This window comes from Rhipicephalus microplus, chromosome 7, assembly GCF_043290135.1.
Source record: "Rhipicephalus microplus isolate Deutch F79 chromosome 7, USDA_Rmic, whole genome shotgun sequence".
Classification (NCBI taxonomy): domain Eukaryota; kingdom Metazoa; phylum Arthropoda; class Arachnida; order Ixodida; family Ixodidae; genus Rhipicephalus; species Rhipicephalus microplus.
This window is the reverse complement of record NC_134706.1, coordinates 3,297,229-3,324,965: the sequence shown is the minus strand read 5'-3', so window position 1 is coordinate 3,324,965 and position 27,737 is coordinate 3,297,229. Positions and strand designations below refer to the sequence as shown.

The 27,737-nt window shown below is 47.5% G+C and overlaps 1 protein-coding gene across 1 annotated transcript in view; it reads left to right on the top strand.

Moving 5' to 3' along the window:
• Positions 1-27,737, top strand: part of LOC119180292 (caskin-2) — a 394,179-nt gene that overhangs the window by 300,431 nt on the left and 66,011 nt on the right. Inside the window, exons 13-15 of the mRNA XM_037431451.2 lie at positions 851-938; positions 2,035-2,204; positions 2,291-2,440. Of these exons, the coding sequence (XP_037287348.2) occupies positions 851-938; positions 2,035-2,204; positions 2,291-2,440 (408 nt within the window). The remainder of the gene's footprint in view (positions 1-850; positions 939-2,034; positions 2,205-2,290; positions 2,441-27,737) is intronic.

Below are 27,737 nucleotides of genomic sequence, written 5' to 3'. Positions count from 1 at the left end.
GTGATGAAACCGAACATTACGTCGCGTGGCTGTCGCAGATGCGATCGTGTATCGCGTGCTTGCGTAAGTGTAGCGATTTTTTTAGACCGTGTCGCGTTATTGCACGCGGCAGACATCGTCGCACAGGGCGATCGATCCCTCTTTCGTGTAGGTACTGGGCATATTTTTACCGAAAAAAAAAACCTTCTTAATGTTGACTCTCTCATTTCTTTCGTTGTAGCGATTCGAACTCGTGTCAGGTTAACCATTTCAGGAAACTTCAGCGATGATTCCCTTCAGTCATGACTTACCTATTTGTCCTTTTGTTATTGAGTGGATACGTGCTGTACGTGCAGCTAGCTTTATTGCTAACACTCCTTCGCCAGCGTGGTGCCTTTTTAAAAGGGCGGATCACTTCTGAGGAAGCCGGGCTATCGTCGTCGCTTTGCCTAATGCACACAAAACCATGTGTAGCGTAGCCATCTGTGCAGTGTATTGCTCACGTCTAAAAGTTTTTTTGCTCTTGTTGCTCGAATGCCTTCGTGGTGAGGGACTTTACTATTATGGCTATAGGGAAACATGGCAACACTAGCCGCGTATAAAATTGAGAAGTGAAGCAAGTAAGAAGTAGAAATAAAGGAAAAAAAAACTAATAGAGAGAACAGGACAGACCAAACTTGACACCGGATTGAAACAAAGAACAGGGCTGCTCGGTTCCGCACTTTCAGTAGGCACCACTGGTGTGAGAAGCCTTTTATTTTTTCACTAATATTCGCTTATTTCCTCCTTGTTCCTGCTATTTCTAGGGCTACATAATGATCCCGCTTTCATTTGATGCTCACTGGTATGCACCTTTCGTTCGTTTACGCAGATGGCACCACTGTCGAGACCGCAGAGCCACCCGGGAACTCCCGTCGGCATGCCCACGACGCCGCTGCCTCCCGGACTGCCGCCTGTCGGTGAGCGCGCGAAAATATTGCGTTCAATAACAACGTGTTGCTGTGCAATTTGGGGAATACTCGACGACACCTTCATTTTAGTGTTACGCCAAAACAGGCCACACGTGAACGCACGAAGTGCACCTTGTTGCGTTCTCTCACGTTTTCTAAGAAATTCGCGAACTGTGTGCGCGAGCCGACGTTTCGACAAGTGTACAGTCAGCCACAAATGTTGGCGGACTACGCCTGCCAAACTGCCTGTCCGCGCAAGTTGCGCCACCAACCGTCGATCGCAGTGCTGGACCTCAAAACGGCTCTTCTTGATATTAACTGGCGTTTCAATTTTTTGACTGTCGCGCAGCGCATCATCAGCTTTCACGTGAGGCGCTTATCTGCAGCATGACCGTCACAATTCTTTGTGATCGTGGCTGATAACAGTTATGCTCTAGGCAGAAGCATGTAGACACATATGCCAAAGAGTGCGTTGCGTTGTAAATTGAAAGTTGTTTGTATGCAGTCAGAATACAGACATGCTATGAAGTGAGATGGGCGCTGCTGCGGTGCTGTCGGTCGCCGCTGACGTGAAGTGTCGTGCAGATACTTAATATTGGTAACGCACGCGCGTGGTCTGTAAACTTTTGTGGTCGACTGTACTTGTCTTCAGTGCTGTAACAATCAGCTTTAGCCGTGAACAAGTCTATTTGTCGTAACGTCGGCTCGGTCACATAACCTCAGTATGCGCATTTTTTTCATCGCGAACTTCCACTCTTGCCGTTCCTCGCCTGTTTGTCTTTCTAGCATGAAAACGCTTCAATGTGACGTGGTATCGACGGGGAATAAGGCTTCAGTAAATCTGGGGAATGCGGAATTCTAGTGGACCAACTTACGTCCGGATAATGAAAACCGAAAGTACCTCCAGTACGCGCCGCAGTGCTCTAAAATGATTGTGGGGCTTTACCCAGCTGTTCACCCTGTGGTCGCGGGGTCTAATCATTCAGTTGCCAGTTCAGCGTTGCCGAATCAGCCGATCGAGTAACTTAAGCGCACTGCGTTGTCAGTGCGAGCGAAGTGTATTGCAATGGCGTTTTAATGAGCGAGGCTCGTGAATTGCGTGCAGGCAACCGGGGCGTGTGTTACCTCGGCACCGCCGGTTCGCTGGACGACACCGGCGTGACGGGAAACCCCGGACGGGACAGTCCGAGCGGGGGAAGCGTCGAGTCTCGGCACAGCAGCTCGAGCTTGGACTCCGGTCGGGGCTCGTCGTCCAGTTCGTCCGCCGACTCGAAGGTGGGTATAGGCCGACTGTGTGAGCGCTGACAGTGCCACTTGTGCGGCACAAAACACATCTGCCACGCTGTAACCGTCCCACGCAGGTCGCGCACCGGCTGTCCACGGGTAGCCACGGCTCGTCCAGCAGCCTGACGTTGACGAGCAGCGTGGGTAGCCACATGAGCAGCCTCACGCCCGAGGTGGTCGTCCTCTCGCCCCTCAACGTGGCCGGACTGCTGGTCAACGGAGTCTCGGTCAGTGAACGCCACTTGACCATTTGGGGAGTCCTTTTGACTCCGCTGGTTAAAACTTCGGGGGGAAATCGAGTATTTGGGGTGTACTCCAGTCATCATCCGGCTCGGCATTCGCCACTTTTATTTTTAATCAAGAATGCCATGTCACGCTGATAGCGCGCCATAGTTCGTCGTGACCTCGAAGCAGGCCCGTAGCCAGGAAATTTTTGTGGGTACTCTTTTAGAAGAACACCTTTTTTTTTTCGTTGCTTGTGTTCGGCAAAACGCCCCCTTTAATCAGAATTTCGTGGGAGGGGTGGTTCTAGGACCTATTCCCCCTCCCCCTGACAGCGGGCCTACCTCGAAGTACTGGCGGCGAGCGCCGATAGTGCAAGTTGATTCGCTCGTTTTGGATGACGGTTATTGCACGAAGACGCCCCGTTGCGTCATTTACCTTTAGAGTGCGCAGTCGGGCACAAAATAATGTGGGCCGATGTTGTCAGCGCATCGGCGGCTTTCTCGGGGCAGGACGATCTGCAGACGACGCCAGTCGACGGCGGGGTTGCCATGTGGTCCGTATTGTTTTGTAGCTCGCTGTATGTATAGTGCACGCCACAGTGCTCGCGTGTGCAAAGCCTGATCATCATCGGCTGATCGAACTCGTAAGAAGCGAGCACCTGTGAGCGACGTCGCCGTAGTTTCTGGGTACTCGTGCGTCAAACGCACGCATCTTCGGAACGCTGGAACACCGATGTGCGTATTATCGCATTCGGTCTTTATCGACGTTGTGTAGGTCTGTTGTACGGCGGTTTTTTAGTGCCGCCATATCAGGTCGCGTCGTCTTTGTATCCTGGAAAACTTAACTTTAGTTGTTCAGCTGCTAAAGTAATAGGAATAAACCCAGACCTCGGAAAATTGCTCGGTTAGCGTTCTTGTCTTATGAGCTTGTATATTGACGTGACGATATCAAAGATAAAGCGTTCGTTTACTGACCGAAGTGGTGATGAATGCCTTTACAGTTTATTGGAAAGGAGTGTTCGGATTCTAAATAAAAACGAGTAATGTTCAGTCTGAACGGCTGGTCTCAAAAGACATAAAGTTACAGCGCGAAACTAAAAGGACAACATAAAAAAAAACACTCCGAGCGCAAGTGCTCAATTCATAACCGCGATGCGTTTATTTGATGTGTTGCCTTTGTAGTTTCGCGCTGTAATTTTGTGCCCGCATTACAAACACTCCCAGCATACCATTATTTCAGTAACCTTTTCGGGGCGTCGAAAGAGCGTTCGCCTTATTGATCGAGGCACAAAATGCACATTAAACATTACCATTTAAACAAAACCGTAAAGTGCTTGTGTTCCGACATCACATACGAAAAAAAAAATGAAGAGCGCTTCTAGCAACACTTCTTCGAATAATGAACTACAATAAAGCTTCGAAATAATGCTTTATAAAGCCAAAACCGCTCTATGTCGTGTCTCTAAACAACGTGCACGGTAGTACTTCGTTTGAGCGGGAATCTCGTGCCCCAAGTATTCGTTTTATTTTATCCGTATATTCGCCTTGCTCTATTCCTCAGCTAATCGCGGCTTCATCTCACACTCCGGCGCATATAACGAGCTGTTTTGCATGCTCATCCTGCCGAGAAATGTTCTCGTCTCGCTGCTGTTGCCTGCGCGACGTGTGCTCAGCAGCGTATGCATACGCGACGCGCATTCAGTGCTCTTTTTTGAGCCGCTCGTTTGCTTACCGTTCACGCGGAATGGGCCCCTTTGATTGCACGCTCTCATTGTGCTCTGGCGACGATTGCGTCCCCGCCGTAATGAAATATCGTACGCAAGTCTCTGCCGAGTCTCGGGCAATCTTCATTGTTGCTGCCTTGACGTCTCTCTCTTTCTCTCTCTGTGCGCACATTGTTGTCTCTGTGTGTGTTCGTGCGCGTTAGTGCTTGCGGGTGCGCTGTGCTGGACGCTATAGTTGTCCTGTACGTTGACTCGGGTGCGCAAAAGTGGCATCCCCCCACCCCGGAAATACAACTGCGTTTGTCTCTCGCTCATACCATGTGCCTCCCCCCCCCCCCCCTGCATCACTACAATGCTACGCGAGTCTGTACCTCCCCCTACCCTTCCAAAAACATAAACCTGCAGATGCCACTGTGTAGAATTCCGCCGTATTGTCAAATTACGCTGTGGGTGTATTTTTAGCCGATCGGATCGGCCCCAGCAGCCGCCAGGGCCAGTTAGGTTTAACGAATGGCGGAATTTTGGACGTAGCGGAATTTCGCAACGCTCTCAACAGCACCGACTCACTCTATCAGCCATCCTCTGTCACCCTGCAGCGCTGTCGTATCACTGCTTCCGACATTTTCCCACCGCCTCTAGACGTCGCCCGTCTTAAAATGTCATAACTGTCGCTCTCTTCAACTCGCGCGACAAATGCGCGCTCTAACGAAATTTGGTGACTGAGCGTGTACGTTTTTTTTTTTACCAAGTGTAATCATCATAACGTTACTATCTCTGTACCTTTTCAAACCCTGTAATACGTAACGGAATCAATTCTATAGGTCAATTAGCAACTGCCCGGTAGAAGAGTGGAAAAAAAAAAGCGCTTCTTCCGTTCGAATTCATATTCAGCATCTTCTCTACATGTGCTCTCGTTTTGGTTTCAAGGAAGTCAAATCACGTTTGAACGAGAATATGTCAGTTCCCGCAGTTCACTGATGCAGCCATCTTTTATAATATGGAGGGTACTTGTTTTAGTTTTATACAGAAAATTTTGATATTGCCTTCTGGGTAGTATTTTATAGCGTCGTAATAACTTTTAAGTAATGAATGAATACGTGTGGTAGAAACTAAACAATAAGTGATGAATTTATGAATTTAGTCGCTATTATAGTATTGCGATTGAAAAGCTTGAGCACATTTTTTTTTTCATTTTGCTTGCCTACCGTGATTATGTGCACCACAAATTGTAAGAAGCGGTTGCTTGCATTGAACGGAATTGATCTGCCCATGAAAAGGTTAATGGAGTCCCGCAACTATTTTCTGAGTGATAATTGAATAGTCTGGCTCGCTATTAGCGCAATGACGATTCACGAATTTGGAAGTGTGGCAGCTTGGGTTAATTGCTCGCGTCCTTCGTGTCCTTCTTGTCTCTGTGTCGTCGTTTTGTTCTCGTGCTATAACTATCATCATGCTTCACGAATGTTATGACGCAAAAAAAAATTGCCCGCAGCTTCCCTCGGGGGAACACTGAGGAGGATGCGGAGCATATAATTGGTTAACGGGGTGTTAAAGTGCGACTTACTTGGGTCGATGGCTAAATTGGTTAACGTGGTTGTGAAATGGGGTGTTAAATTGCGACTTACTTGGGTCGATGGCTAAATTGGTTAACGTGGTTGTAGGAGGGGGTGTTAAATGAGTGAACACGTACACACGTATGCGAAAGGGCGGCGCTGGTCGAAGGGACGTCGATCATTGTGTTTGTGGACTCGTTGGAATTCATTTCACCGCGACCTTGGACGTCGACGCGCCGTACAAACCAACCGACGAGCGGCAACTGAGCGAGCGAGCGCCGACCTTGAGTATATATACAGCACGACGGCGCATGCACTGTCAGCTGTTGAATGTTCTCGAAGCGCGACGCCACATGCGCGTCCACTGGAGAATCAGGAGAATTGTAGATGTCGAACGCGGTGTGTAGAGGAGGAAGGGTGCACAGATGGTGGAGGAGTGAAGCGCGCGCGGTGTGTAGAGGAGGAAGGGATGCACAGATGGTGGAAGAGTGGGCGACGGCGCGACGGCGCATGCGCGCGCGTCAGCTGTCGAATGTTCGAGAAGTGGTGCGGACGGCGCACTACAAGGCGCGAGTATAAGATGCTTCCGCATCTAAAAAATAGAACCCGTCAAGATTGAGTGGAGTTGCAGGGATTCGCTGCGTGCTACAAGCGCTTTTTCCTTTTGTACCAGTGCGCGGGCTTGAGTGAGTTACGCAGGGATGACAGAGGATCAGCGAGATGCGTCCCTTCGCTAGCACGCGCCATAAGCCTGAGCACTCCCTCCTAGCTTCCCACCTTTTTATTGCGATAACATTTATATGGACATTCCGGCTGGATTTTGCCGTCGGTGTCGATGTCATGCGACGTATATGTATGCGTATTTATATACATGAAAACGCAAGAAAGAAAAAATCCAGAAAAAAAAACACCCCGGCGCGCGGAATCAATCGTGAGATATCTGCGTCGTGAAAGCGAGACGTTAACCACTGAGCCATCCCGGAGCACATCTTCCACTGTTCAAACGACAAGCTACTTTTATCTACCACTTACCGCTGCTCACGAGTATCTCGGAAGGAATTGTGTTTTCAGCATTACCCGCAAGATGGCGCAAATGGCGCTCTAATCTACGCGTACATCGCCTGGCGAGATAAGGGTGCGTGAGGGAGGGACGCTCCCTCACGCGCCCTTATCTCGCGTAGGTGAGGAGGGGAAGGTCGTACGCCTTGGCTGGCCTCGGGCTTTACTTAAAAAGATTCTGCTGTAGTTACCTGGTGCACAAGGGTCACTGCAATCATTGCAGTCGCCTTCTGCGAGAAGCGCGTGCTTTTCAGACGCAGCAAAGTAACAAATGAGACGCTTATTCGTGTGCACCCGTACCTGTGAGTACATTTTGTGCGTGAGGAACGCAAGATATGTTTTGATCTGCTTTCAATACTGCGCGTGATCTTTCAATTCGTCGCTATCGTGTTCATTGCTTCACCTTTCCGGCAAAACTGTGGCGTTTTTTTTTTTTTAATGCTCGACCGACCTTTCGGTGTAATCGCAAGGACGCCTGGGCGCGTGGCGACGCCCCACGACAAACGCGGTTACTATTCAGGGCACGATGCTTAAATCAGCCTACGGCCATGGACCTTATGGGTGTGTGACGTAGTGATTTGGGTGTACGATGTCATTTGTAGAGAGACGAAGTTATATATATATATATATATATATATATATATATATATATATATATATATATATATATATATATATATATATATATATATAGCCGATGACTCTCAAGGCAGCGGCATCGTCGAGCAGCCACTTCCGTGCGCTTTTGTAGTGGGTTGGAACATTCGACGACCCACTCAGTGGTAGAATACTGGGCGGCACCCAGCGGATACGGGTTCGAGCCCCACTGTGCCATCGGTATCTTTTTTTTTTCTAATTTCGTGCGATGTGGTTACGGACATCGGTGGCGGCGGCGGATAACTACGGCGCGGCGCGAGACCTCAGTTATGATCTCATAACAGCTTTTTCGCTGTAAAGTATCACAGAAGGTATAGACCCCGTGAAGGAACACTGAACCGAAAAACTACGAACCGGTTTAGATTGATTGATTGTGCGCCGAGTGCAATCACGCCTTTAATTTAACCATCATAAGTTTATTATTGGGGGAGTAAATCGAGGTTGGAGTCTGAGTTTAAAGTTTTGAGTCGAAATCTTCGTGCGTGATGTCAATGATTTTGAAGTGTGATTGTATTTCGGGAACTTTGGTTCTACAAAATGTTATGAAATGTTGTCGAAGTGAAGTGCTGCTCCGAACTTCCTACAGCTTTGACGTCGAATGCAGCTTTTTTTTTTCCCCTCATTGCCTTTCTTTGCGACATTCGCTGTTCCTGCCTCTCTCGTTCGTTTTATTATCTTTCAACATGTGCCACAAAAGCGCTCGAAACAAAGAGAGTGGGTAGCAGAAAGAAGCAGCGCCCTCCTGTGATCGTTGCAGCGAGCGACTGAGGTGGAGCGTTCGGCCTGGGAAGCACGCTTTCGTTAATGGCCTTCGGAATGGCCGCCGACGCCCGGCTTGTAATTCGGAAGGAACATGTCCAAAATACCGAAAGCCCCCGAGCCGAAAGTCGGGACAACTTCACAATTCGGCTCGCTTTTCATCCATCGACATTTATACCTCTGTTAATTCATTTATGTGCCTTCCACGTACCCTGGCTGTACCCGCTTTGCTTTTTTTTTGGGGGGGGGGGGGGGGGTGGAGGGCGTGTTTTCAGCCTGGCCGTGTTTTTCGCCCCCGTGGACTATTAGGAAAGTACTTCATATTTTTAAATGAATAACTATGGGCAGTCTATTTTTTCTTCACTTTTGCTACAAATAACTACAAATATTGCCACTCTCTAAGAGGAGCCTAGGCGAAAAACGCATGCTTTCTCGATAGACTCTTCAAAATAGTTACATTCCGAGTCGGTTCATTATGATGGCGTTGTGAGATCACGTCCTAACGTTGCATCAGTGATGATATCATGTGACACTTAACAGGGCAGAAATATTTTTCAGGTGGCGAGACATTGCATGGATCCGGGTGCTATGAGCGGACACTAATCTCAGTCTATTCCTTGTCATACTGTCATTAGATGACATGGGCTGGCAATGGTGACGTCGATTCTCAGTCGATTCGTTGTAGTGGCATCGTAACGTCTGCTCAATGTGTACGTCATGTGACACATATCTCAGTCGATTCCTTGTGATGAGTCCTAACGTGTTGTCGTTGACGGCGTTAGTTGTGTTACAAGAATCTCAGTTGCTTCATAATGTCATTAGATTATATTCTAACTTGCCTAAAGGACGATACTTGATTGATTAATTGTAGTAGCGTCGTAACGTGACGTCAATGATGACAGCTTGTCCGTAGCCTCATTTGATTTGTCTCTGAAGGCATGTGACGTTTTGTATTGTCTGTGTTCACGCTAATGGAGGAATTGTGTATTCAGTAGACGCATAACGCTGTCGCCTTAATGGAGAGAAGGGATCGGCGAATGACCGCCGGTCAAACCATAGAATCCCGGTAGGCCTGCCCCGTTGTCCTTCTGGGGACATACGCTGGTTAGCTCTCTATTGGTTAATACTAGCAATTGTGTAGGTGTTATGACGCCGAGATGGGCCCACGTTGTACATGTCACTAATGCAAATCCCTTGCTCAAACCATAGCGTGTCGAAGGGCTATGCGAAGACTGACATTCATCGCTGTTGTCGAGATTGATCAGCCTTAACGGAGGAGTTCATATGCACAACATCGAGTCATCCTCTATGATGAGGTAGGTTCTTGCTGGAAAATGTTTTCTTGTAAACCCTTTCTACGCTTTCAGTTTAATGCCCCAAAAGAGCTGCGACACTGCGGGTGATACGCACAAGAGAGATTGGAGGTTTTTAATGAGTCGCAGAAATAGGGCATGCGAATTCACTCATCAGTTATCGCTCGTTGTGCTTAGGCTGTTCTTAGTTGCAGTGACAGTGCTTCCCCTGAACGTGTTAATGCGTAGGCTGAGGGGCAACAACGAGGCGCGAAAACCCCGCAGATTTTTTGTAATCTTGTAAGGGTTTTAGAATGTCTTCACTGACTTCAAGAGCGTAACGACCAGAAAAGGTGAAGTGATACCGTCACACTTTCTGTATTTGCGTACCGTACATGTTTCCGTTACTTGCTGAGAGTGAAATTACTGTCAGTCTCTCCTTTTTTTCTTTTCCCTTTGTTCCCTTTTTCTCATCTTTCTTGTCCCCTTCCCTAATCCCCCAGTGTTGGGTAGCCAACCGGTTGTCTTTCTGGTTAACCTACCTGCCTTCTCCCTTTTGTTGCTTCCTTCCTATCCACCTTTTCACTCAAGGCTCCCTGGGTGCAGCCATAGTTCTCTCGGGGCTGTTAGCAGCACGCATGACCCCCCACCTTCCCCCACCCCAAAAAAAATGCACTGACGAGGCTATGATGTCGGCTTTCGTACTGTCGTGCAACAGCCCTAAAAGGAGGAAAATTCTCCTCTCCGTAGAAAAGGTCCATAGTCTCTGAAGACCGCACTATACTTTGAATGGGACACGGGCATGGCACGACCTCTGCATTGCGCCCCACGAGAGCGTTGATGACGGTGTTGCGGGCCACGAGCTACGGTGTAATCTATGTGGGTTCATGTATTGTTATACCTGAGACCGAAATCCATTGCTTTGGCAAAGTATTTAAGTTGATGCTAGTGGCCACAGAATCGATAGACTGGCTGATGCAACCGTAATCAATGCCAGTGAGCTGTCCGATGCAAAGGGGGGCGGCAGTCTCGTGCAATTCACGGCAACGGTTGCGGTGCGCCCAACGTAACCGACGCATACCCTCGCGCAACGTCCGGCGAGCCCCCTCATCCCAAGGTCCGATATAGGCCAGCGACCAGCGGCGGTTCCTGATTTGAGGCTCCTTACTATTGGTTGATGCAAGGTATCCCCCAAGGGCTATAAAAGAACCAAGCTGCGCGAAGACGAGAGAGCGAACGTAGATATGCCGTGGCATCGTCGCAGGTCGATGCGAGCCCAATAAGCTGTCGGTTCAAGTGCCGAATATGTAATGCCTCTGTTTATACTGCACCTAAATGTTGCCTCAACTCACCGTCGCCTTGTCCACTTCTTTATCAGCTCTGTGCACATGCAACCGCCAGCTGAGACTTCTGATACCAAACAGTATGTGCTGCCAAGTGTTCATCTGTGTATATGTCATCACTGTCACCCAGCATCTCAAGTAGCATGTCGGGTGGATAGCTGAGCACACATATATAGGATTTAATTAAAGCCTTGATTCCATCGTGTTGGATTGCTGATTATGGGCCCAACCAGATTTGGCTCTCTAAAAACCTGCTGCATAAATTTGATAACTCCTGTAGCACGTCGTTACCTACGTCGGCGTGTGTACGCCTTGTGTTTGACTAACGTGCACCGCTCGAATCAGGGTGCTGTAATTAACTTTCTAGTCAGTGCTCCCGCGGAAACGTGGTTTCTTGATCGCCTGAAGAGACTGCCATATCTTTCATTGTCATCAGACTTACCGCTTTGCTGTCATGCCTCCTACTGAAAGGCTCTGATCGCTAATTCAGTAAGTCTCCAGTGGTTAGTTGTCCTTCGCTTTAAAAAATAATGGCAGGTGAGGGACAAATATCAAATTTACTTTTCGGACTCCGCATACGTCACCACTCCCGAAATACTTATTTTTTTTAACTGTACACTCTCCTAGACCTTTATAAAGTTGTATCAGAATGGTTACTTGACTCCTACATGCAGGTACGTCATGTCGTCCCCCTTTACCCAAATCATTTTTCTGATACATTTCCAAATGATGCGGACTTGCTCTTCTATCAGCTCTTCTTGCTCTTCTATCAGCACCCTTCCTGTCGGCTGTCATTATAAACAGCCAATGCCTCCTTTATTTTTTTTTCATGCCAGTGCAAACGCGTGCTTCTCAGCGAGAGCCGTCGGGCCGCCTTAATTCAGAGAGCGGTAGTGATGTGGCGCTATATGAGCGCTTTCCCCCGGCGATGCGACAGACCTGCTTCCCACTCCAATAATCATAGGTCAGACTTGTTCCTTCGCTCTCCTACTTCGTGGCTCGAAGCAATGCCGCCGCTGGATGACACGGCGCTTTCAAAGTCTGCGCATGCAGTTTCGTTGCAGTAACGCTTTCCCATACGTTGCCCGCACAGCGCCACTAACGGTGATACGCTATCTCAAAGCGCCGTTATCTTTTGACAAAGCCAGCGTGACAGCTAATATTCTGAAGACGAGGAATGCAAGACGCCGCCCCACGAATCTGTATGCAACTTAACAAAAAATTACTTTATGTGATTTCCGTCGCGAAGTACTTCATGATCGGCTCTCTCCCTCATGATCGCAAGGCACTCAGGAAGGCTAGGCGATGGGCGAGATCAGGGAAATGCTAGAGGAGAGGGTGGTGAACGGCTAGATCGGGCTAATCTGGCTGGCATTGATGGAATAGAGGACGCGCTGAAACCGCGCGCACTGAACGCGCACACACGAACGCAAATACGAAAAATGAAGAACCGTCAAGAAGGAGGGATAAGCAATGACTTCTTGTGACGATTACCTGTATATATATGTGTGTGTATCGAATAAAGATTTCACTCCGTATAGTGGGCGCTCTTGTTGCTGGTTCCTTCCTTCTTCATTTGCGTTCGGGTGTGCGCTCTTGTTTTGTGAAGAAGATATTACAGCTTGCCTAAATAGCTGCTTTTCTCTTGTTGCACCCAATGTCGAACGCTTTCCGTCGACACGGTGCCAAAATTGCAGAGTCTTGGAATCGCGGTGTTTCTTCCGAGCCGCCGCACACAGTGAGGCATTTATCGACACGACCCCGCCGCCGCGCTGAGCAGAGCGCAAGTGCGCCGCTGCTGCCTTCACGCTCGGCAAAAAGTCCGAGTGGCTCGTATTGACACAACTGATTACCGCGCTCCCGTATTTTTTTATTTAATTTCTTCTTTCTTTCTTTCGCTTCAATCAAGGTTGCGTTGTTCTGCTTATCGTGATTTCTAGTCTCTCCTTCATATTCTTTTCTCTCGAAATATATATTTAATTTACGTATAATTCGTATAATTAACAGCTTTACGTCAAGGGAACAACTGCCATCGCTCCCCTGCGCTCTGCACTCGTCGGAAAGACGGCGCTTGTTCCTAGTCTTTTGTTTGACTGTAAATTTTGTCACACATTATATATATATATATATATATATATATATATATATATATATATCTACAAACATCTATATACATATATCTAAATATACATATACATATATCTACAAACATCTACATATATCTATATCGATCTTCTACAAATTATTTTTTTCTTCGTCGTCAGGATTGGTTTTTTAGCGTCGCCGTATATGTGTGTATAACTTACATGACTTCGATGACCCGAACTTTGCTTTTCTTACCGCCATTTTGCTTCTTGTGCTTCAGCGCGTCGTTTTTTTTTTTACTCGTAGTATACGGTGCACTGTTTTTGCAAAGCTCCCTATCTGCTGCAGGACGTATTCGTAATGACCATCTTCGAGGGATCGTATAGAATACTTTCTATTTTTTCAAACGAAGTTACAACTCTCGTTTCTCGTGGACTGTCGACCAAAACTTAGCCATTCATCGGGGTTTACGATGAAATATCGTTCAGCGCTCCCGAGTATGACAAAGCACAAAAGGAACAACGAAAGCAGGCGCTCTCACTCGTGAGCGCTGCGGGAAATTTCACCAGGAACGCCTAGCAACTCAGCCTTAACGCTGGTATCAGTACCGTTAAAGTGACGCGATTCGAAGACATCGCGAAAGGGACATTTTTTTCGTTTCCTTGGTGTGTTCAACACAACAAAAAAAACTTAATTCAACAGATTACATGATTACGCAGGACTTTTCTGAATTGCTCAGCACCGAGTCTGCGCAGAGACGACCCGTGAATGCACGGTGCGTGGTATGAAGTGTATGCGAACCAACTCGTCGAGAACCTTCGCGTGAACAGTAATCACGGAAGGACGCGTGCTTTCGTTCACTGTATATCGCGGAAAAGGAGTCTCCCAGATGCCGCTTCTACCGTGATGCACGGAACTCCCTGCTTTCCTTTTTTTTCTATCTTTTTCCTCTGCGACCTTTTTTCATCGGCGTGCTCGCTGCCGGGTTAAATGGGTGTAACCAATTTTCTTGAGTAATTACTCGCCAGGCCTCGTGCGATTCGAAGGCTGCTGCCCCTTCGTCGCTAAGCATAAAACAGAGGAGGGAAATGCCGGGCTTTTCGGTTCCCTCTCTCCTACTCTTCGCGCAAAGTCCACGATGTCTAAAATTAAGAGAAAAAGTAAGTTATTGGAGAGTAAAAAAAAAAAAAGGCAAGGCCCCGATACGAGGGGATTGGGGCAGGGAGAAATGATCTATACCTCCCCGATATGTGTCGTCGTTGCCGGAGAAAGGTTATTGGAGCGACGCGGCTCTAAATTTTCAAAACGCTGAAACGACATTGCGTGCTCGGTGAAATAGAGAGAGGGTGTGATGCAGCGCTTTTGTTTTTTAACTTCGTTGCTCATGCAATCTCTAGTGCAACTTTTTAGTTTCTTTATACCGCCTCCCTCTTTTTTTTAATGTATGATCTTTGGGAGTAGTTGGTGGCGTTTGTGTTGCTCCGTTTGCGCAGAAATTTTAGAATAGCAAGTCGACGGCCAATAAAATCTAACACATCTGAAAATCATATCTCGTATCCCACTTAGAGGTAAATCGTACGCATAAAACGCCGAATCTGAAAGTATGGTCTTCCGTAAGGGTAACGTTTCAAAAAGGTGCGCTTAATCAGGGATTCACTAATGTTCCGCACCCCCTATGACGTGCCTCTGAAACTCCGAAGCCGCCCCTGTCCCTCCCAGCAATGGACAACAATGGCAATATATGGTGCTTTACGTTTCAAAACCACGATATGATGGTGAGAGACGCTGGAGGGCTCCGGAAATTTCGACCATCCGGTGTGCTTTAACGTGCACTGAGATCGCACGGTACACGGGCTTCTGGCGTTTCGCCTCCATCGAATTACGACTGTGGCGGCCGGAATCGAACCGGCGACCTTCGGGTTAGCAGTCGAGCACCGTAACAACACCGCTGCGGACAGTCACGGCGAACACTACACGCGCCCATTGCGACATACGCATGCGACATATACATGCGGCATACGCATTGGACACATGACATAATACGACATTTAGGGGTGTTCACGCGCAAAACGTGAAACCTTTTTAAAAATTATGTCACTAACGTGCAAAAACCTTAGCCATCAGGAAAGAGGGCAATTTTTGTTGTCATCGCACGCTCGAATCGTTCTCTTTCACATTCCTGCATACCCGCGTACATCCCTTCATCTTCGTTGAGCGGCGAATGGATCGCGGTCGTGGACGACACCCTTCGTGGGTGAGCCTGCGCTGTTGCCAACTCTTGCATCATGCATTCGAGCCGCTCTCTCGACATGCGCGCATCATTCATACAGTATGCGCCGTTATAGGAAGCGGCACGCAAACAAAACGGCCGCGCGCGCCTTCGCGATGTCGCGAGATTCTACGATATTCGCTGGATACGACGCGGACATTGTCGAGCAATATACTTGGGCGCCCGTGTTATGCGCGCTGGGCCTCGCTTACTTATCGCGGGTCGTCGCTGTCGCCATCTTTCGCTGTCAGGGGGGAAATAAGAAAATAAATATATGGAAGCAACTACTTGATCGTGAAATGCACAAAAGTGCATATACACCGCGTCCATAGCTGCGTATTCGTTCTTGCCCAGCGATATTTTTTTATTTTTTAGGTGGGAGGGGGGGAGGGCCGGGGCTTGGTCGGCTCGGTTTACGTGCGCGAATGTGTTGCTGCGTGTTTCTATTTTTCTTTCCTTTCATTTTGTTGTTGTTGTTTCTCCCCCACGGGGGCAATTTCGTCATTGCGCTTGCGATCATTTCTTTCCGTTACTGTATCACTTTGTCGGCATTGATCGTGCGGTTTATCAGTGGGACACTGGAGTGAAACAGTTAATTTATAAGGATAAATTATACTATGAACACTCTAGGCTTGTTGATTTTACCACCATAAGATTATTACATGAAAATATCAATGTCAAGAGGTTCACTTTTTTTGAAATTTTCGCGTCAATTTCCTATGGTGATGTCACGTATATCAGTGAGCGCATTTTTCCCCTTTTAACTGAATAGTAAATTGCCCAAACTGGCAATGTCAAGTCTCAAGCTCCCTGTGAAGACGATTTATTTCGATTTTGCAAATGGGGAACTACGCATAGGCACGCACCAATGGACATCAATATCTATGACGTCACGACGAGTACATGGGGCGGAAACTTCATGGTGGTGGCGCCACCCGCATTTTCTTTTCGCGCGCTTTTTTTTTTTTTGCTTACCAAGGGTCTTTTTGCAGCAAACGTATGGTTTACGTATCGTAAAGTAGTGGTTTATCTTTCGCATACTTAAAGCAATCGAGAAATAAATCAACCGCAGAACCGCAGCAAGTGTGTTTTGGTGTCGCGAATGAGTAATTAGTGTTTCATATGCCTAAAAATCAATCAATCTATCGATCGATCGACCAATCAATAAGTAAATAATTCAACCAATGAATGATTACTAAGTGCGTGAAAAGGATCCTGGGTCGAGGACACGTTTTAGTAGATAACTCTTTTTTTATGCGTGGTCGCTTCAATATACGCCGTCACGTATGCCAGAATTCGAAACGTTGATATAATACTCTGCCGAAATTTATATACATGACAGGAAGTTTAATGTATCGAATTTGCCTCGCTTGACTGAAATGGGGATAGTGTCATGCACCGCGTTTACAGTTCGTGGAATGGCACCAGCACTTAAGAAAATGAAGACATTTCAGTATAAGTATCCTGTTTTTCGCGGAAATGCGGGCTAGGACAGCTTGGAGATTCAGACTGTAAAGTGAAGATTGCAAGCGCACAGTCCCGGAAGATGCCGTTTCACTGCGCGTGCGCCATCTGCAATGACACGACGGCTGTCGCTACTTTCGTGCGCGCATCCTACTACGTCTTTGTGCGACTGTTCATGGCGTCGGTCGCGGCACGGATTGTCTCTCTTCGTTCGGGCGACTATCCAGAGCTTTGCGAAAATATACTCTGGTCCCCATTCGCGTGGGGAAAATGTAGCTTGATGACATGACGGATAGGCAGAGTAGGCATTTCTTTATTGCTGTAACAATGGCTGGCCTCAAGTTCATTACAAGCTTAGATATGAATGCCGCCTTCAAAGCCGCCGCACGCTTGTCACTCATCTTTGTGAGAGTCGTGCGGCCTGTAGTTTTCTTTCGAACCGTATAAATACTTTTTGTGCTAATAATTATTACCGCAGTTTAATTAACTTGGGTTGGAATGCAAGTGATTGAATATTTTCAAGTATTTGAAATGAAGGAATAGGCGTATATAAATCTGCATGTAACCGCCTGCAAAGGTTGTTTCACGGCAACAAAAGCGTGCTAGACCGTAAAAACGCCTATTCAGGGGAATGCCGGGAAGCCTCAGTTTATCGTTAACTTAACATGTTATTCTCACATGGATTTATAATTTCCTCGAGTTTACAAGCTATTTATATTGCCTCATATGCTCTATGTATAATAACATTTAAAAGGCAACATATTTTACAGGTTATTACTTGCATTCTACCGAAAGTAAGACCCTTGTGTTATTCAATTGTTGTAAACAAAAGCAGGCTGGAATACTGTTCAGAATCGCCAATGAGATAGCTGGTTTTAGTTTTATGCGTTGTCAGCTGGTTAAAAGGAGTAGGATAGAGCACAGAGAAATAGAAATACAAAAGACCAGTAAGAACACTGGCGTTCCAGCTGTCTGGCGCGCCAGCGTATTCTGGCCTCGGCTACTGATGCTCAACTATATAGGTGCTGTTGGTGGTGTCACCGCCAGCGCTCACCAACGATTCGAAGGCGCATGCAACATTATACCGTCGCTAGCCAAGAAGGTCTTCTGGTGTTTCTCGTGTTTCACTGTTTCTTTAGCGACTTCATTTAAAATTTCATTTCAGCATAAATATTGTAGTTTATATAACCTCGGGATTCGAGACGTATGCCAGATTATATGAAAATCGAAGTGTCGCCCTTATTGGTTGGTCAGAGATATCAGTACGCTTTTCGTGTCGGGGTAACTGTATAACGCTTGCAAGCAGGTGAGTTGGTACGTCTCCATAATCAGAACAACGCCAAGGAAGCAAGGGCGAGTATGTCGCTGTGCTTGCTTCATTGTAAAAATACACTAATATACCTTGAAATGGTGAACACATGGGTAGGCAGAATTATGAACAGTTCTAGTGGTGCATGTGTTCCCGAGGTCCTGTAGGTTCTTCCGAGGAGAGCGTGGAATACCAATAGCGCTACAGCATTAATTCAAGCAAGAATGCCGCGAGATTTAATTCCTGCTTAGTCATCTCTGTGGGGCTCTTGCTAACGGTTCAAACAAGGCAAGGAGATGAAAAATTTTTCGATCGCCACCGCTATTGTGAAGTCATGTGCTGTTCCTCTAATTGCGCCTTAATTGTGAGCCCTGTGAGCAACGAAAAGAATGTTTCCGCGGCTAGCACACTGCGCGTTTTCGGGTGGCCGCGTCGTACGCCCGAAGCGCAGTAAAAATAAAGAAACTTTGAGGGCGCGTCAGTCGGGGATGAAGGACCCCCGACCAGCCGGACCCTTTGAACCAGCGTTGGCACATTTCTTCGCCCGCCTAAAAAGATCGAAAGGAAAAATACAGGACGTATGGCGGAGGAGGAGAAAGAACAGCGGACTGCGCAGGCGCTGGGTGACGTCACGGCGGGACCGAGTTCCCCACGTGACTGTTCGGCGCGTGCGCGCTGAGCCGCGGCAACGTCACGGCGATCGAGGCCGCCCCGGGCCCGTCGGAGGAGTCTCCTCCATTGTGGGCTTTCGCCGCTCCGGGGTCCGAACCCCGCGGCGGGTGCGGAGTGCGTGTTCTTCGCAGCGAGGTTTTTTTTGTTGCACGGTGTGGTGTGGCCGCGACAAGCGCGCTGACGCGCGTCGCGCCGTCGAAGATGTTGCCGCCGGCATCTGCGGAGAACGTGACGTTTCCGCTACCGTCTGCGATGTCGCCGACAACGTCGTCTGCTTCGGACTGTCCCGTTGCCGCAGGCCGCCGTGCGTCGTCGTCTGCGAGGATTGCGCGGTGACACTGTTATCGTCAGCTATTGCCGACCGGCGTGATCTGTGTCACTTCTGCGTTCGTCTGTCGTCTAGAGCGCGCCCGTCGTCTGGACTTCTGCTTAGTGCCGCGTTTCTGCTGGCGTTCATCCCGTAACCCCCTCTCCCTATTGTTTTGTCTTTCATCATCTTTACTACTTTCACCATCGAGTCTGGACTGGATTTTTGGATTCGACGCTTCCCGACAGCTCGCTAGGAAAGGCACACAGGTGTGCAGTGCTTGCCGCTTTCGCGAATCGGCTCGGCATTCGGGAACGAAATTACAGCCGACAGCTTTTTCGCGCGTTCGTCTTTTTTGTTTTCGTCTGCTCATCTCTGGGTAGCAGACGATTGCGGGAGAACAGACGGCACAGCTAGGCATCGTTGTTGCGGCTGGTTGATCGCTGGGAAAGTCGTCGTAAAAATCGTACTCGCGTGCAGTAGCCTAGCTCTCGGCTCCGCTTCGGAACTCCCGCTTGGAAACCTGCGGAATTCATTACGAGCTTCCCATTTTTGGTTCCGGGAAACAAGGGAAGGAAGGGAAGTTGGGTATTTCTAGCGCTCTTGGCTGACGTGGTGCCGTCACCGGACCCCTTGTTTTATCCCTGGAGTGTAATGAGTACCCTCCCCTTGACACACACCGTCCATCTAGCGAGTCGCGACAACTGTTGAGTCACTGGAATTGGCGACTCGTTTGCCGTAATTGTTGTCGTCTACTGGCCTTTCGACACTCAGTATTTGTCGTTGGCTTTGTCCAGCTTTGTGTCTGGCTCTTTCAAGCGGCTTAGCCCGCGTCACTCATGGAATATACCGCTCTATTGAACACGGTATTTTCTTTAGTTTTTGATGTGAAATTCGTGGAGATTAGGGAGCATTGGTGAACCCCTGCGTGGCGACGAATGAGATTCTTGTTACGGATTAACCTTTAATCCAGTTGTTGTCATGCTACAGTAACGGTCAGGAGAATTCTGTCTCTCTTCGAGGAAGTTTTTTTTCTTCGTGCTTAAAAGTTCCTAGTCGCGTTTAGCACTCAGGTCCGCAGCTGCAAAGTTCTGCCCTACTTTTCTCGCCTACCGCGTTTCGTTTGTGGAACGGTAGAGTACTCGTCAAAGTATACCGATATCGCTGATCTCGGGTTATCTTTAGTCTTTCTTTAATACTATCGGGGATTAACAGATTTGCCAAGTCGTCTATACATAGGCTCGGTTCTTTACTGTCCGAGTTTATAACTGTGGCGTAATTCGGTGGCTGTTTGGTCTAAAACAATACCTCTGTAATAGTTTTGCAGTCGTTATTGGGTAAGCTTCTAGCTATACGGTGTGAGAGTTGTTTATAAACATGTGTATACACACGTACCCTCCAAGAGCCGAGTTGGCTAGCCGAGTCGTTGTGTCTGCAGAGTTATAATACGCTAACGTACGTTTCCGCAGACGTGCGTGGAAGCATTCGTTTGTTGCTGAACGCCGCACATTTATCCGTTGAGCGCTGAGCTGCAGTAGACTGCGCCTGTTCTGGAGCAATAGCGTTTTTGTCGTTCAATACTACGTGCATATTTATAGCGTTTTCCCGCAGCCTGACTATTAGGAGCTCGCACCGATCGCTTTGTTTCGTGAAGTTGCGGTCGATGTCGACTCGATTGTGAGAGCCAGTTGGAAATAGAGCTTAGCAGGGGCCACAACTCACTGACGAGAATAGCTTGGTCGTGGTTTCAGCTGTGGTTTGTTCGCATTTTTTCTATTGTACGAGTCGCTGTTTGTCTGTTAGCCGTTATTACATTATCTTTGTGTGCGCGAGTGGCGTTTCTGTCACGTTGAAAACTTGGAACCTGCCTATGTGACTAGCAGTTGAAGTTACCTGCAACAAACTGTATTCGTGTTAGGCAAGAAAGCGGCGTACTGACTCTGCTTTGCTTGTGGATTGTTTATAAGGAAGTGTTGGCTAATACAATAACTGTTCACTGTCCGGTTTGCAGCTATTGTCGAGAAGCTTTAGCACAGTGCTTCATCTCTATCTACTGCTGCGACGCTATTGGAATTTGCTAGCCATCCGCGAGGGTACTTTGCATGTTTTCTACAAATGTTTAAAGGCCTCGCTTTCCCCATGAGTCCTGTATCTTTTTTGCTTCTGGCGCGTCGATTTGCGAGAACCGGTTGACTTCGCGAAACTTGTTAACTTGTACGCTTGTGCACATTGGTGTTTATGACTTGTTTGCTTTCTCACCGTCAAAAATATTGAAGCAACTCCTCACTTGCTGATATAACCAAGTTTCTTGCGATTCCGGCCCGATTCTGGACCAAATAAGTTATTTTTTCCTCTACGGTTTTACTAGCAAATGGTATCGGCAGGACGCAATTAAAGCGCACAGATAGCGCGAAATCGTGTAGCGTCCGAAGGTAAACTAACAAACTCGAACTTGTTCCTCATTGTCTCAGGTCTGAAGCTTCGGATTTGGAGACTCGATCGTGAAACCCACCATCTCGACCAATTTTTTTTGTTTGTTTCAACCGTGGGACCAACCTAGTTCGCTTGAAAGACACTGTCACGTGGTACCGGAGAGCTCGTGGTCTCACGTTTAATAGTATCGCTTAGGACATTGCTGTCGGCTTAAAATTTGCAATACCGCCTACTTGTCTGGTTAGTGTGTCTGCATGAGTCCATCGGTTTAACCGTGGTCCTGCCTAATTATATCCTGGAACAATATCGTGGCTTCCTTCCCATCACTGCCAGAGACATTGAACTTCTCTTCGTGTGCGGTCAGGGCATCGCGTTCATCACAGCGTCATTGTAGCACCCCGCGCTGGACGTATCTTGTCTGTTCTTTCGCACACTGGAAAAAAAAAAAAGCTCGATCTTCAGTAGGAATGATTCTGTGGCGCCTCAACGTACGGGCTTATCCTTAGCATTCTCTACGCAATACACGCTATGATATTTCGTCGTTTCGCTCCGTTTCAAAGGAGGTCTTGTCCTTGAGTTGCGCTACTTCCCACGTGGAAGAAGTTACCGCTCTGACGAAGTGACTCCCGAGTCGGAACGAGTATCAGCGGTAATATAAAGATACCCGTTTCTGGACAGTCTGACATTTCATTGTGCTACTGGAAACTGCCCCGGAAACTCTCCGTTTGTTCACGAATATCGCTGACGGAGACGAAGTTATCGTTTTGTCCAAGTCACACCTGAGCCTGATGACATTCCTGTCTTCTTCAAGATATGGTCCTTGCTGCTCTTGCGCCCTTTTGCGAAGCAAGTTGGCCCTCAGGTCGATCTAGAGCTGTCCAGGTGGCCCGAGTTGGGAGGTTCTCTTGGTTGCCTCGTTGTCACCTATTCAAGGTTTCTTCCCGAGTAAACTGGAATCGCTAAAGCAGCAAGCAGTGATTAGGTGTCTCGCCTGAGTGATTGGGAACTCCGACAACTTGTACCGCTGCGCGCCATCCCCTGTAGCCTTTGTTGCGCGGAACTGTTGGAGACGGAACTTGATTCACTCAAACGACTTGATGGGTCTCCTCACTACTGGTGGAATCCTCTGGCCCCGCGTTTCCGCTGGTTCAGCAGACAAACGATCATTGACGTTATCTGGCGAGTTGCAGAACTCTCCTCCGCACGACTGCGTGTTTGCATTTGCACACTCCTTCGGAAGGAAGACGTTGACGACATCGGAACGTCGGTCACTTCGAGTTTGAAGGAAGAACGCCGAAAAAACAAGTGCACGTTTTCTGCTGTCGGTGGCCACCAACTCGCTTGTCCTGATGGGTTGACTGCGTTACAGCCGGGTGTGTATTAGCAGTATCGCGCTTGCGTGTGTGTTGCAACCTGGATGAACATACTAGTCGCGTGTTTCTTCCAAGATTCTGCACGTTGAAATCTAACAACCCTGCGTTGTCGTCCATGCCGATTACCGGTCATCACTGCGTGATTGTCAATCGTTGCTGCCACGTTTGACGCGAAGTGGTGGCCATGGCCCGGCGTCTGATGCGCAGGGACTGGTTTGCCCCGTTCCACCCGAACAAGGTGAGAAAATTAGTATAGTGCTTACGGTAAGTACGCAAACCCCGTACCGTCGTGGTCAGTACACGTATATTTAATGAATTCTTGGCCGCGCGAGTTCCTTATTTTGTTCAGTAGCTTGATGATACGACCAAAGTAGCTAATACAGGTCTTGCATATTAAAAAAAAAAAAGCTACGCCTCGACCGGTGCAGTAGTCCTGTACGGTGAGTACAAGACCACTGCACTGTCAGTGTTGAAACACTCTAGTGCATTACTGTAAAAAAAAAGTTATGACTAATCCCCCTTACGTAAAGTTAAAACGTGTATTCACAATAGTGGTTTTACAGATCCTACGTTGAGCTATCAGAATGACAACACAAATTTGTACTGTTTTCATTGACGTAACTTCCTTCACGTAAATGGCATCGTTGAAGTGTGGTGAACCCCGAAATAAAACACTTCCGTGCTAACGTTTATGTTGATTTATTTTTGCGTGCTGAATGGGGCCGTGGGCCACGTCATACCTTGATGGCTTTTTGGCAGTGGTCTTTGTATGTTGAAATATAATTCGATTCCACATGGCATGCGTCAAACGTGAGAATAATTACAAAATTATTCGGAACGAACCATAGAACATTGACTCGAGGCCGTTTCATGAGCACACCTTTATCACTGGTGCCGCGCTAGCTTGCTTGGCCCATCGAGGGTTTCGCTTTCTTTTCTTGTCGAGCGCTCGCAGGTGTGCTACGGTTCATCAGTGCTGGAAGTAGTTCATGGCTGGCGCTCGGCTTTACCTTATTGATATTCTCCCCTGTCTTCTTCCAAAAATTCTTCTTTTATCATCGGGTATTCTCGCGCTTCTTTCTTGTCTGTTTCCAAATTCGTCTGCTTCGTTCGTCATTGGTCGGTGCGCAGAGCCGGAACCGAATCTCTCATTGGCCGGCACGCCGGCGTCACGTGACGGCTCTTTCCGTCGATGCTATCACCGCGCTGTGCTTGATCGGATCGAAATCGGCGGTTTGTTTTTCGGCGATTCTTTTTTGCTCGTATGTGTCTCTAGTTTTCTCTTAAATTTTTTTCGGCAAATAGAGTAATGGTGGTCGAAGCAGACGACATAAAGGAGCAAAACCGAAGCTGACGCTATGAGAAACTCAGAAGTGAAGCAGACGAGCACAATGAGCAGACGACAAAACCGAGTACGCTTGGCTGTCGTCTTTTTTTTTTTTTGTCTAAAATAAATTATAGGAGGCGCCCAATTAGATCAGCAGCAATAAAACAGTTTTGGAAATACAAGAAACCATACAAGCGGCATATTTACTTATTGAAACTAACTAAACAAAGCAAAAAAATGCAGCAGGTTTCTGTTTCTATATTCCTTTCTTGTGAGACAAGAAAGGGCTCGATGCTGCATTCCGGGATGATCAACCAGCAGATCGCACAAAGTAAGCTATGTATGCGTGGGCACTCGAAGGAGTTATAGAACCGGGAATTAGACCGGGGAGGGCGATTTATGGAAAGCCCGCATATAAAATGTCCTTGAGAAGCAAGATTGTGCAGTTTGGCTTAAGTTGCCTAAAATCATGCAAAGGGTTTTATTGATAAACTGTGAACTGTCTGTCCGTCTGTCTGTCGTCCGCACGCACCTGCTGAGTAAGTCATCGAACTAGGTGGTCACGTACGAGCTAGGAGGGACAGACCCACGGCTCTAGGAGCTTCGCCCCTTAAAAAAAAGCGATTCAAGCGATTCGGAGAAGGGAGTATTGGTGTTTTCTTAGTGGCACTCTTTGTTTCTCTTCCACGCGCTCCGAGAGGAGCCCTTACTTATGTGGTTTTCCAAATATTCAGAAAAGTCCTAAACAATACAACGTAAGCTATCGATTGTTCGCGTTCAAATGAGGAGTTATATTGGAGCATAAGTTTACTTAAAGTGAGGGCTACTTATCAATCACGATAATTGAAATGCATTGATTTACTACATTGAAAGAGCAGGCGCTTGTGTGTGTGTGTGTGTGTGTGTGTGTGCGTGTGCGTGCGTGCGTGTGTGCGTGCGTGTGTGCGTGCGTGCGTGCGTGCGTGTGTGCGTGTGTGCGTGTGTGCGTGTGTGTGTGTGTGTGTGTGTGTGTGTGTGTGTGTGTGTGTGTGTGTGTGTGTGTGTGTGTGTGTGTGTGTGTGTGTGTGTGTGTGTGTGTGTGTGTGTGTGTGTGTGTGAACTGCGGACAACAGTGGCGGTACCTGGCGGAGCGTATCTCAACCACGCATCTCTTTCCACGTGTCCTTTCCGCTTTGGTGGCGCTATGGCGGCGCTATGAAACGCTAAATTAACCCAGAAATTAAAACAAAGAACAGGAGCGCCGAGCCACGTTCGAGTCCTACAGGTAGATGTGAGTCAATGATCAGGCCCGCCTCGCCACGCCGCGGTAGTCTAGTGGCTAAGGTACTCGGCTGCTGACCCGCAGGTCGTGGGATGGAATCCCGGCGGCAGCAATTTTGATGAAGGTAAAAAGGCTCTAGGCCCGTGTGCTCAGATTTGGGTGCACGTTAAAGAACCCCAAGTGGTCAAAATTTTCGGAGCCCTCCACTACGGCGTCTCTCATAACCATGGGGTGGTTTCGGGACGTCAAGCCCCACATAACAGTCAATCAGGCTCGCCTCAGATATTTTATGTTACTAACCGTCCCCGTATTGAATGGGGCTCTGCGACACTTTTTGTGAGTAATAATGGAATAGTCTAAATGCGTATGACGCTTCGCAATTTACTACGCGAACATTTTGAGAATTCGTCATGTACTAGCGAAGTTGCAAATGTTCGGCGCACGCTGTAATTGCTTGTAGCTACGACAGCGCTGGAAGCTTAAGCAAAGAGGCATGGAACGGAGAACGAAGCTTTGTAATGAGTTCATCATGACCTTGAACTCTCCCCCCCCCCCCCTTCCAACGACCGTGGACTATTTTATGGCACCATTTGTCGAAAAGAGGGAACCACTTTGCTCCAACTTTGAAAATTGATTGTAATCCAGGCCGCGCTCTTCGCTTTAATGTTGGGCTCGCGTGTTCTCAAGAGCCTTGACTACTGATCTGCTTAAATTTCTGCTAAAGTTGCACGGCGTGTTGGTTGGTTATTCATAGCATCCGATGTATAGCACATCCAGAACGGGACAGAGCAGAAGACACATAACAGAAACACAGCGCTCAATTTCAAAAATGTAGTTTATTCCGATAACTAACAGTACATATATACCCTTATACGTCGCGTAATTAGCCACGGGCTCAAACCAGAAATCGTGTATCTAAAGCAAATCATGGAATACGCAAATATTCTACTTCTTTCGCTGATAATGATACAGATAGTTTACCAGAACACCTGCTACCAAACGTGGCGATAAATTTAGGGTTGACTCTCAGAATGAGCTGCATTGTTAATAGTTAGTGCTGTGTTTTTGTTATGCGTTTACTGCTGTGTCCCGTCCTAGATGCGCTATACATCGGATTTAATTTGTGACTTCACTCAAAAAGTGTAGGGCCGGTCGCTCCCTTTTCACGTTCAATTTGTAATTTGGCTGCGCAGTTTCGCAATGTCGGTCGAAATACATATTAGTCAGTTGTCTGCTTGGACGTGAAACTTTTTTTTCTTAACTTCGTCGCCGAGACGAGCCTGTACTGCGTGTTTCCTTAACTTAATTATATCTCGGTGGTATACTGTTAATTATTCGAGCCCTGCTTAGGAGGGCGAGCAGGTCATAACTAAAGTAAAAGCAATCAAGAAGACAATGTTTGCCGAGTTTCGGGGCATATTGTGCCGCGCGCATAACGCGAAACAAAAAAAAAAACAGTTGCAACGAAGCACAGTATGTTAGAATATCATCGCAGTTAGCTCATTGTTGGTGTTTCTCATTTTCTCGCTTGAACAAACATATCCCATGACTGTTTCGTAGGGCAAGTTTGTCAAACATTCTAAAAGGTAAAAGCAGAGCAAACTAGAAGAGACGAAGTTTGTCTTTTCTAGTTTGCTCGGTTTTCAACTTTGAACAAACATATGATCAAGCGAAAAGCATAACACTGTTGTAGCTTAAAAATAAGAGTAATGCGTAGTAAAATACGTATTTATGTTAAAAGACTGGTCCAAAACAGTAATACCGTTGTCCATATAAACAGAGTGCACGCATCGCCCGTATAAAGCAAACCTTAACGACAAATTCACAAAATTTATTCTGGGCGACGAAGAAAAATAAAAAACGCACAGGGTCCTTTATTGATTCGCCTGAGACCACTCGAAGGAGAAAGCCCTCTTCTTTCTTTTTTTATTCTCAGTCGATGTGATGATCCTCCTGCGTACCCCTCGCCCCGCCGCGGTGGTCTAGTGGCTAAGGTGCTCGGCTGCTGACCCGCAGGTCGCGGGTTCGAATCCCGGCTGCGGCGGCTGCATTTCCGATGGAGGCGGAAATGTAGGCCCGTGTGCTCAAATTTGGGTGCACGTTAAAGAACCCCAGGTGGTCGAAATTTCCGGAGCCCCCCACTACGGCGTCTCTCATAATCATATGGTGGTTTTGGGACGTTAAACCCCACAAATCAATCAATCCTGCGTGCCCCTCCAGATCTTTCTGCTCCTAACGTGGTCTTGCATGGCCTCCGTGATTGGTCTTCCTCCAACAAGGACTTAACGGTGTCATGTGATGAAATCATAATTTGACGGCATAATTTGTGTCCTTAGAAGGACTCGATGACACTCCAATAGTGTCATGATGACGTCAGAAGTTTCCGCTATATGTGACGTTACCATGACGTTCT